Source organism: Penaeus japonicus, unplaced genomic scaffold (genome assembly GCF_977035675.1).
Source record: "Penaeus japonicus unplaced genomic scaffold, GWHDUDI00000001_assembly GWHDUDI00000022, whole genome shotgun sequence".
Lineage (NCBI taxonomy): Eukaryota > Metazoa > Arthropoda > Malacostraca > Decapoda > Penaeidae > Penaeus > Penaeus japonicus.
Genome location: NW_028234424.1, coordinates 37856856 through 37869355, shown reverse-complemented (window position 1 = coordinate 37869355; position 12500 = coordinate 37856856). Strand labels below are relative to the sequence as shown.

The window sequence follows — 12500 nt, the reverse complement described above, 5'->3', positions numbered from 1 at the left end:
TTATTTACAATAACTATTGCTAATCACATAGATGGTGTTAATTAGTCAGACGATATAATATATGCAAAGAAACTTAAACACAAAACATAACTACTAACTAAATTAGTCCTTCATCTTATCACTAAAAAGTAAAAAACAAATATCCTAATAACTAGTTCATCGCAGAGTGACTTTCGTCTGAAAATCCATATTCATTCGTTCATTAACGCTTCTCGCTTTTTGTGTCTCTGCACCACCACTCTGAGCTCACTGACTTGCTAAAAAAAATATATATATTCAACCGAGGCTGCAACGTATTCAAAGTATTTAATCATTTTTTTCACTCTAAAATGAAATCCAACTTTGTATTATCTTTAATTCTAGCTCTTTCTTTCTCTCTCTCTCTCTCTCTCTCTCTCTCTCTTCTTGTCGATCTTACCCTAATCTTACTCTCTTACTCTCATTACTTCACTTCAGCCATTCGTGTGGCGTCAACACGTCCGATCAACTAGAAGATTCTAGAATTAATATTACGACTACTTAATTAATAACGCGCGATGCTTCAAAGTTTAGAAATGGCTAATGCACTTGTAGAGACAGCGACATCAAGGTTCCCTCTTGTGTGTCTTTCTGATGGTAATTTTACGTCATTTATCCCCAGAAAATCGTTTCCAGGAAACTTTCACAATGTCGGCGATAGTTGTTCAGTTTGACAGGATGTGTAGGTTACAAGGATATATATAGGAATAAGGGGGGGGAAAGGATCCAAATAATGGCAAAAGATAAATGACACAAATGTGAAGGAGGAACAAAAATGACTGAACCTGAATATATGACATATGCTACGTGTCAGTTCAGTGGAGAACTGGTACTTCATATTACCTTATTAATTACACATCATTCCACAAAAATACCAGTAAGCTCAATCATGGCACTTCCCTAGGTTTTGTGTATCTTAAAAGTGCCAACTGCAGAATCATTCATATGAAAGTAAAAAAAAAAAAAACAGATGAATAACTAAATTTCAGAGTCTACACCATACATTATGCTAGTGAGTCCAGTACATCTACTGTAACATCCAATCATGAATATCATGAGAACTTTACCACTTCTCAATTCACGTACAGTGTCTCTGCGATTGTACCGAGCGATTTTGTAAAACCCACCTTGTCCTGAATTTGACCGGATAACATCGACTCCATGTTGTTGAGAGTTATAAGCAGGTCTGCCGCCTCTGGACGGGTCTGGATAATAGCGAGGGTTTCCTCCACCACCGTGTGGTGGTGTCATGGAGGCGTTGCCATCCGCTTTACCTGTGAACACATTAATATTTCTGCATGACTCAAGCAGAGAAGCACTTTGGCCTTTGAACGGAATGATTGCTTTTTTTTTGGCTTGCTTGCAACTGCAAAGGATAAACTTTGCCTTTAATGACAATGAGACCCAACGAGTCTTTGGTAGCATGAAGCAATAAAAAAAGCTTAAACGCAGCAAAGACTTGGATGACCATGAACAACCTTCATCATGATAGCTTGTTGCTGGGTTCTGGGTTCTGGAATAAGTATGTTCAGGTCGAACGCCATTGGTAGGTAATATATCCGTCACCTCAATTATTTCGACTGGATCTGATGATCATGAGAAAAGGAATGGAACACACTCATTAGATTTATCAAACCTACACCATTCTCTTTTCCGTCTTATAAGCATTTCTCTGGCTGTGTTAGCAATTCATGGATATGCCTATTGGTTCTTAATTAAAGAAGTGTATAAATTATAATAAGGAAATGAACATCTCTTTGCTCTATATATCAGGAAAACAGAAACAATGCCAAACAAATACAATGAAGTGATAAACAAATCTTTCAAACACAAGCTAACACATTGTCAAAATAATCAGTCTAAAAGTATGACCACACTAAAATAAAAAGAACTGAGACATATCTTCAAAAATCTCACCTAGAGTCATCAAGTACTAAGGGGGTGAAATGATGACAAAAAGCTTTTTTTTTTATATATAATAGGACTCTATGAGGGGATGGGATGGAATATTAGGGCAGTGTCTTAGGGCATTTTATCGGACCATTGGTGATCACAACCTCTGCTGACTGTTGCATGCTTACTCTCGAATTTCATCCAAATAAACTGCAATGTAATAATATTCAGATGCCGACCTCTCTACCTCTCTAAAAGCAACATAATAAAAGGTAAATAACAATTACATAAGAAGACAAGGACCTCCAAACACAGCAATGGCACCCGGCAGGCTCCCATTCCTGGATGGTGATCCTTTACCAACGAATCAGGTCATGTTGCAGAACGGCAGCATGTACGTACCTATGGGGTCAAACGGTCCAGGGTGATTTGGGGGTGGCGGCCCCTTCTTGGGGCAACACATATTCTGGCCCATCCTCTAAATCACTCATGCACCTGAAAGGAAAAAAACACTGTACAAAATTCTTCTTTTTTTCAAAATTAATAAATACAATGTATATGTCGATGTGCGGAAGAATACAAAAAAAAAGAAGGAATGGAAGAAAAGGAAAGGAGGAAGAGGAAGGAAATAAAATGAGGGCGAAGAAGAGGAAGAGGAGGGAACGTTAACAGAATTTTCAGCAAAACGAAGGTAACCATAATCATAATTAACAGCAAGATACGATAGAAGTCAAGCAGTTTTACGACCATTTCAATAAGATAACCGTATTCGCTTTTATAGGAAGACTATCTTGAATAATACAATATTCCTTGAATTCGTCTATAATCCTTTAAAAAAAACATTAATCAAGCAATATCACTCCTAATCCACAAAGATCAAACGATAATACCCTGTATATCATATCAAGTAAATGTTCTATACGAAACACAAAAATAAGGTAAACGTGAACATTTCCTTGATAACAGCACTTTAAATTCCACACACTGTATCAGCTACACGGCTAACGGGCAGGCATGCAAATGATTAAAGCTCAGTTAAGAGCAAGTGCATGCATGCCCAGCGCGCTCAGGCGATTGATCCAACTTGATTAGGAATTGTCTAACTTGCACCTTCCACTCCAAGCAAACATAACAGACAGAGCAGTGCTTTCTTTATACTGATGATCGAGGTATCACACAGAGGGTCGTATTAATTTCAAATGAAGCTAGAGTTTAACAAATTGTGATTGCTTAATATCTCTTACAGTCTGTCTGTCTGTCTGTCTGTCTGTCTGTCTGTCTGTCTGTCTGTCTGTCTGTCTGTCTGTCTGTGTCTGTCTCTTTCTCACACACGCACACTCACACTCATAGCCATACCAACTCACTCACTAACTCACTCTCACACCCACACCCACACCCTCTCCCTTTCATTTTTGTTCTTACTCTTACTCTCATCCCTATTCTTACTCTCACTTACATACTATCTTGTCAATAACGTAAAAACAATCTCTGCTCCAACATTAATCAGCCAGACAAAATTGAGAATCCTTTACCTTACTTAACTAGTACTAGCCACACCTCCCTTCTTCAACGATTCAACTACTTGCAATACAGCGCATGACTGAAACAACATAGTTACAGGATCTGTTTGGTTGAGGTTGTGAGACCATGCAGGCATTCGCGAGATATGGGAGTTAATGAATATACATGCATACATACATACATTCATACATACATACATACATATATACATACATACATACATAAATACACATATATATATTTCCCGCAGGTCTGGTCAACGTTTCAGATAAGGAAGAGAAGCCGCTGTCTACCACTTAAAAATAGCTTTAAAAAAAACACTGAAAGTTACCTAGGTTGTACAATCGAGGCCTGTGCATGTTGAGTAACCACAAGAGAAAGAAAGAAGCCTGACAAAATGCAAGCACACAGGAAATGTCACGTCTCCTTGACCACGGCCTCGAGCACACGTTACGTTAAGATAAGAGACTCTGATTGGTAAGTACCCCCACCCCCCACCCCACCCCCGACAACGCGAAGATCAGTTATGTCAATATTTGATCGGTCATTTACATCAACAGGTGATTACCCCCCCCCCTCCTCCCCCTCTCCCCAACTCTCATGCCATGACAAAATAACATATTTCTGTTTATGTTCGATTGCTTGCAACGAATTTCATCTCAATAAGCGTTACGTAACACCAACCTTCAATCTATTCTAAACATGTGGGCGAAATAATATCATATTCTCCAGGCCGGCCGTGTGCTTGTACAAGACTTCCGGTCAAGCAGCCTCGCTATAAACACACGCACGCACTGAAGCAATCATCACATTTCGAGCCGTAAATCACTGCACGCTGGTGAGAAAAGCCAGCCATATTCGAGCGTCGAGGGCCATATGGGCGTCACGAATCACTTCACAATCAACGAACGAATGAAGAGACGAGACGAAGTAGAGTCTCTTTCGCTCCGAGAGGGTCTGGTCGGTCTGTCTGGCGGCTCTCAGCTCCGGTACGTGCGTGCACTCGCGAAAGCGGCGGCGAGACTAAACTTGACCAGCCTTGAGACACCCAAAGCACTTCTAATACCTCACGCACCCCCACTCCCACCTTGACCTCACGTGACCTCGCCCTCTCCCCCTCGCCCTCGCCCTTCCCACCTCCCCCGACCGGAACACACCAACACCCCTCCCCCCCTCCCCCTCCTTTGAACCCCTTATTCCTCACCACAGAACGGCGCATGACACACCCACACGAATTAACGCGCTAATTTCCCTCAAGCCTCGTTCCCCGAGGGTCATCTGAAAGAGCCTGTGGCCAATCCGATTGTGGGAACAGACTATCTGAACTATTCAATTTTGTTTAGAAAATCCACTGGAGCTACGGACATAAAGTGGCACTAAATCAACTGGCTCAATAGTGATACAAAGGCCTTTGTATAACTAGTTGCCCCAAGCATAACATAAACCGCATGGGAAATACTATCAGAACTACAGAACATGATACATCATACATCATAAACGTACATCCAACGATTTCATCCGATTTGAAGTCGTCATGACACCCGAGAAGTCCTTTACCCAAGTTCCTACCCCGACGTCACACAACCTCCCTCTTTCCCCGGAGCAAACGGGCCCAAGGAAGGACAAAGGAGACGCAGCAAACCCATGCCAGGGGGAGGGAGGGGGAAGTGAGGGGAAGGGAGGGGAAGGGAGGGGAAGGGGAAGGGAGGGGAAGGGAGGGGAAGGGAGGGGAAGGGGAAGTGAGGGGAAGTGAGGGGAAGTGAGGGGAAGGGAGGGGAAGGGAGGGGAAGGGGGAGGGGGAGGAAACGGCTCACGCAACGCCAAAGCTACGGGACCGAGTAGCTCGACGAGAGAGCGAGCGAGCGAGCGAGAGGAGCACCAACCACTCGCGAGTGATGGAAGAGAGGCCAGGCACTGCCGAGCACGTGGCCCGGCACCCACGGGAGGGATTACCTTCCTCACTCCCTCCTCCTCCTCCTCTCCCTCTCCCTCTCCCTCTCACTCCTCGGCCGGTGGACTCCTAGGCGAGCTTCGTGACGTTTTCCTTCTCCCTTCCTCCGCCCGTGTCCTTGTTTCGCGTCCTTCTTTCCATCACAATCGTTCACTCGAATCCACAAGCATACGTAACCGTGTGGGAACAAGTCGACGTTCCATCACAGACATGCATGGACACCGAGGATCACTCTTGCCCTGCCGCGCCTTCCACTTGTTATCGCCACGCATCTCCCTTCTCATTTGTTAACTCGTCGGCCCCTCTTGCTTATCCTCTCCGTTTATCTGCTGTGACTTCTCCCTCACTCTTTAGTCTTCTATTTGCTCTTACTTAATTTCCTTGTGCTTCATTCACAGCGAAAGGTAAATTCATATACCATATTCATATTGCATAAAAAATACGGCCACGTCACGCCACGTCATAGGTTAAATCACGTAATGCTCAAGCGCGGAACATAACGCCATATATCTGACTCTCTCCTCTCTCCTCCTCTTCCTCTTCCTCTTCCTCTTCCTCTTCCTCTCCCGGTCCCCCTCTTCCCCCCCCCTGTTCCCCCTCCCCCTAACACTTTCCTCTCCCGCGTACTCTTCTCCTTCTCCTTCATCCTTCTGATCCGGCTCTCCTCCTTCTCCTTCTCCTTCTCCTTCTCCCTCTCCTTCTCCCTCTGTGTGAGCGAGCGCGTGCGTGCGTGCGTGTGTGTGTGCGTGCGTGCGTGCGTGTGTGTGTGTGTGTGTGTGTGTGTGTGTGTGTGTGTGTGTGTGTGTGTGTGTGTGTGTGTGTGTGTGTGTGTGCGTGTGAGGGAAAGAGAGAAGGAGGGAGGGAGGGAGGGAGGGAGGGAAGGAGGCAGGCAGGGAGGGAGGCAGGCAGGGTAGGAGGGAAGGAATGAATGAAAGAGGGAAGGAGGGAGGGAGGAAAGGAGGGAAATAGAGAGCGGGACAGAGCGAAAGAAAGAGAAAGAAAGTGCGCGCGTAGAACCCACCACTCAGGGAGAGAGTATACCGTACACCGTAGTAAATTAACACGTAACAAAGAAATGAGTTCCCTTCATTACGCGGACAACATCACGTCCCTCATTTCCCGGACTTGTTTGTATTTCTTGGCTACGTATCTCTTCGTCCTCTTCGGAAATAAAATCCGAATAAGCGAATCTGCCAACAAAGGAAAACGAGGGAGAGAAGGGGCAGGGGGAGGGGGGAGGGGTGGAGGAGGAGACCGGAGAGAGCAGGACAGAGGAGGAAGGGTGGCCACGAGTTGGCAAGCCATTACGCTTCTTCTGCCCTTCCTCACTTAACCCTCCCCCTCCATCCCTATCCCCTTCCCCCTTTTCCCTTCCCCTTTTCTCTCTTTCCCCCTTCCAACACCATCCCTTTCCCTTTCTCCTTTCTCCTTACCCCTATTCGTCTTCATCATCATCTTCATCTTCATCTTCATCTTCATCTTCATCTTCATCTTCATCTTCATCTTCATCTTCATCTTCATCTTCATCTTCATCTTCATCTTCATCTTCATCTTCTTCTTCTTCTTCTTCTTCTTCTTCTTCTTCTCCTCCTCCTCATACTACTCCTCCTCATACTACTCCTCCTCATACTACTCCTCCTCATACTACTCCTCCTCATACTGCTCCTCCTATTCTCCTCCTCCCCATTCTCATCCTCCTCCTCCTCATTCTCCTCTTCTCATTCTCCTCTTCCTCATTCTCCTCATCATCATTCTCGTCTTCCTCATTCTCCTCCTCCTCTTCTTACTCCTTTTCTTCCTCCTCTTCCTCATACTACTCCTCCTCATACTACTCCTCCTCATACTACTCCTCCTCATACTACTCCTCCTCATACTACTCCTCCTCATACTACTCCTCCTCATACTACTCCTCCTCATACTACTCCTCCTCATACTACTCCTCCTCATACTACTCCTCCTCATACTACTCCTCCTCATACTACTCCTCCTCATACTACTCCTCCTCATACTACTCCTCCTCATACTACTCCTCCTCATACTACTCCTCCTCATACTACTCCTCCTCATACTGCTCCTCCTCATACTACTCCTCCTCATACTACTCCTCCTCATACTACTCCTCCTCATACTACTCCTCCTCATACTGCTCCTCCTCATACTACTCCTCCTCATACTACTCCTCCTCATACTACTCCTCCTCATACTACTCCTCCTCATACTACTCCTCCTCATACTACTCCTCCTCATACTACTCCTCCTCATACTACTCCTCCTCATACTACTCCTCCTCATACTACTCCTCCTCATACTACTCCTCCTCATACTACTCCTCCTCATACTGCTCCTCCTCATACTACTCCTCCTCATACTACTCCTCCTCATACTACTCCTCCTCATACTACTCCTCCTCATACTACTCCTCCTCATACTACTCCTCCTCATACTACTCCTCCTCATACTACTCCTCCTCATACTACTCCTCCTCATACTACTCCTCCTCATACTACTCCTCCTCATACTGCTCCTCCTCATACTACTCCTCCTCATACTACTCCTCCTCATACTACTCCTCCTCATACTACTCCTCCTCATACTACTCCTCCTCATACTACTCCTCCTCATACTACTCCTCCTCATACTACTCCTCCTCATACTGCTCCTCCTCATACTACTCCTCCTCATACTACTCCTCCTCATACTACTCCTCCTCATACTACTCCTCCTCATACTACTCCTCCTCATACTACTCCTCCTCATACTACTCCTCCTCATACTACTCCTCCTCATACTACTCCTCCTCATACTACTCCTCCTCATACTACTCCTCCTCATACTACTCCTCCTCATACTACTCCTCCTCATACTACTCCTCCTCATACTACTCCTCCTCATACTACTCCTCCTCATACTACTCCTCCTCATACTACTCCTCTTCATACTCCTCCTCCTCATACTCCTCTTCCTCTTACTACTACTCCTCATACTACTCCTCCTCATACTACTCCTCCTCATACTACTCCTCCTCATACTACTCCTCCTCATACTACTCCTCCTCATACTACTCCTCCTCATACTACTCCTCCTCATACTACTCCTCCTCATACTACTCCTCCTCATACTGCTCCTCCTCATACTACTCCTCCTCATACTACTCCTCCTCATACTACTCCTCCTCATACTACTCCTCCTCATACTGCTCCTCCTCATACTACTCCTCCTCATACTACTCCTCCTCATACTACTCCTCCTCATACTACTCCTCCTCATACTACTCCTCCTCATACTACTCCTCCTCATACTACTCCTCCTCATACTACTCCTCCTCATACTACTCCTCCTCATACTACTCCTCCTCATACTACTCCTCCTCATACTACTCCTCCTCATACTACTCCTCCTCATACTACTCCTCCTCATACTACTCCTCCTCATACTACTCCTCCTCATACTACTCCTCCTCATACTACTCCTCCTCATACTACTCCTCCTCATACTACTCCTCCTCATACTACTCCTCCTCATACTACTCCTCCTCATACTACTCCTCCTCATACTGCTCCTCCTCATACTACTCCTCCTCATACTACTCCTCCTCATACTACTCCTCCTCATACTACTCCTCCTCATACTACTCCTCCTCATACTACTCCTCCTCATACTACTCCTCCTCATACTCCTCCTCCTCATACTACTCCTCCTCATACTACTCCTCCTCATACTGCTCCTCCTCATACTACTCCTCCTCATACTACTCCTCCTCATACTACTCCTCCTCATACTACTCCTCCTCATACTACTCCTCCTCATACTACTCCTCCTCATACTACTCCTCCTCATACTACTCCTCCTCATACTACTCCTCCTCATACTACTCCTCCTCATACTACTCCTCCTCATACTACTCCTCCTCATACTACTCCTCCTCATACTACTCCTCCTCATACTACTCCTCATCATCCTCCTCCTCCTCCTCCTCCTCCTCCTCCTCCTCCTCATACTCCTACTCATACTCATACTCCTCCTCATACTCCTCCTCCTCATACTCCTCCTCCTCTTACTCCTCATCCTCATACTCCTCCTCATCATACTCCTCCTCCTCCTACTCCTCCTACTCCTCATACTCATACTCCTCCTCATACTCCTCCTCCTCATACTACTCCTCCTCATACTACTCCTCCTCATACTACTCCTCCTCATACTACTCCTCCTCATACTACTCCTCCTCATACTACTCCTCCTCATACTACTCCTCCTCATACTACTCCTCCTCATACTACTCCTCCTCATACTACTCCTCCTCATACTACTCCTCCTCATACTACTCCTCCTCATACTACTCCTCCTCATACTACTCCTCCTCATACTACTCCTCCTCATACTACTCCTCCTCATACTACTCCTCCTCATACTACTCCTCCTCATACTACTCCTCCTCATACTACTCCTCCTCATACTACTCCTCCTCATACTACTCCTCCTCATACTACTCCTCCTCATACTACTCCTCCTCATACTACTCCTCCTCATACTACTCCTCCTCATACTACTCCTCCTCATACTACTCCTCCTCATACTACTCCTCCTCATACTACTCCTCCTCATACTACTCCTCCTCATACTGCTCCTCCTCATACTACTCCTCCTCATACTACTCCTCCTCATACTACTCCTCCTCATACTACTCCTCCTCATACTACTCCTCCTCATACTACTCCTCCTCATACTACTCCTCCTCATACTACTCCTCCTCATACTACTCCTCCTCATACTACTCCTCCTCATACTACTCCTCCTCATACTACTCCTCCTCATACTACTCCTCCTCATACTACTCCTCCTCATACTACTCCTCCTCATACTACTCCTCCTCATACTACTCCTCCTCATACTACTCCTCCTCATACTACTCCTCCTCATACTACTCCTCCTCATACTACTCCTCCTCATACTACTCCTCCTCATACTACTCCTCCTCATACTACTCCTCCTCATACTACTCCTCCTCATACTACTCCTCCTCATACTACTCCTCCTCATACTACTCCTCCTCATACTACTCCTCCTCATACTACTCCTCCTCATACTACTCCTCCTCATACTACTCCTCCTCATACTACTCCTCCTCATACTACTCCTCCTCATACTACTCCTCCTCATACTACTCCTCCTCATACTGCTCCTCCTCATACTGCTCCTCCTCATACTACTCCTCCTCATACTACTCCTCCTCATACTACTCCTCCTCATACTACTCCTCCTCATACTACTCCTCCTCATACTACTCCTCCTCATACTACTCCTCCTCATACTACTCCTCCTCATACTACTCCTCCTCATACTACTCCTCCTCATACTACTCCTCCTCATACTGCTCCTCCTCATACTACTCCTCCTCATACTACTCCTCCTCATACTACTCCTCCTCATACTACTCCTCCTCATACTACTCCTCCTCATACTACTCCTCCTCATACTACTCCTCCTCATACTACTCCTCCTCATACTACTCCTCCTCATACTACTCCTCCTCATACTACTCCTCCTCATACTCCTCCTCCTCATACTACTCCTCCTCATACTACTCCTCCTCATACTACTCCTCCTCATCCTGCTCCTCCTCATACTACTCCTCCTCATACTACTCCTCCTCATACTACTCCTCCTCATACTACTCCTCCTCATACTACTCCTCCTCATACTACTCCTCCTCATACTACTCCTCCTCATACTACTCCTCCTCATACTACTCCTCCTCATACTACTCCTCCTCATACTACTCCTCCTCATACTACTCCTCCTCATACTACTCCTCCTCATACTACTCCTCCTCATACTACTCCTCCTCATACTACTCCTCCTCATACTACTCCTCCTCATACTACTCCTCCTCATACTACTCCTCCTCATACTACTCCTCCTCATACTACTCCTCCTCATACTGCTCCTCCTCATACTACTCCTCCTCATACTACTCCTCCTCATACTACTCCTCCTCATACTACTCCTCCTCATACTACTCCTCCTCATACTACTCCTCCTCATACTACTCCTCCTCATACTACTCCTCCTCATACTACTCCTCCTCATACTACTCCTCCTCATACTACTCCTCCTCATACTACTCCTCCTCATACTACTCCTCCTCATACTACTCCTCCTCATACTACTCCTCCTCATACTACTCCTCCTCATACTACTCCTCCTCATACTACTCCTCCTCATACTACTCCTCCTCATACTACTCCTCCTCATACTACTCCTCCTCATACTACTCCTCCTCATACTACTCCTCCTCATACTACTCCTCCTCATACTACTCCTCCTCATACTACTCCTCCTCATACTACTCCTCCTCATACGACTCCTCCTCATACTGCTCCTCCTCATACTACTCCTCCTCATACTACTCCTCCTCATACTACTCCTCCTCATACTACTCCTCCTCATACTACTCCTCCTCATACTACTCCTCCTCATACTGCTCCTCCTCATACTACTCCTCCTCATACTACTCCTCCTCATACTACTCCTCCTCATACTACTCCTCCTCATACTACTCCTCCTCATACTACTCCTCCTCATACTGCTCCTCCTCATACTACTCCTCCTCATACTACTCCTCCTCATACTACTCCTCCTCATACTACTCCTCCTCATACTACTCCTCCTCATACTACTCCTCCTCATACTACTCCTCCTCATACTACTCCTCCTCATACTACTCCTCCTCATACTACTCCTCCTCATACTACTCCTCCTCATACTACTCCTCCTCATACTACTCCTCCTCATACTACTCCTCCTCATACTACTCCTCCTCATACTACTCCTCCTCATACTACTCCTCCTCATACTGCTCCTCCTCATACTACTCCTCCTCCTACTACTCCTCCTCATACTACTCCTCCTCATACTACTCCTCCTCATACTACTCCTCCTCATACTGCTCCTCCTCATACTACTCCTCCTCATACTACTCCTCCTCATACTACTCCTCCTCATACTACTCCTCCTCATACTACTCCTCCTCATACTGCTCCTCCTCATACTACTCCTCCTCATACTACTCCTCCTCATACTACTCCTCCTCATACTACTCCTCCTCATACTACTCCTC

General features: G+C 45.8%; 1 protein-coding gene across 50 annotated transcripts in view; it reads right to left on the bottom strand.

The window, feature by feature from the left end:
- Positions 1-12500, bottom strand: part of LOC122257939 (tyrosine-protein kinase Src64B) — a 197955-nt gene that overhangs the window by 35846 nt on the left and 149609 nt on the right. For 19 of the 50 annotated variants that reach the window (XR_015192089.1, XR_015192086.1, XR_015192088.1 and 16 more), the window contains 2 exons: positions 2314-2406; positions 1146-1292 (listed from right to left, as the gene is read on the bottom strand). Coding sequence is in view for 34 of the 50 variants with exons in the window: in XM_086549869.1 (XP_086405995.1) it covers positions 1146-1292; positions 2314-2386 (220 nt within the window). In the remaining 16 variants the exon portion in view is untranslated. Of the gene's footprint in view, positions 1-1145; positions 1293-1496; positions 1605-2313; positions 2407-12500 lie in introns of all 50 variants that reach the window. The other 31 variants (XR_006223634.2, XR_015192084.1, XM_043023586.2 and 28 more) reach the window with 3 other exon arrangements.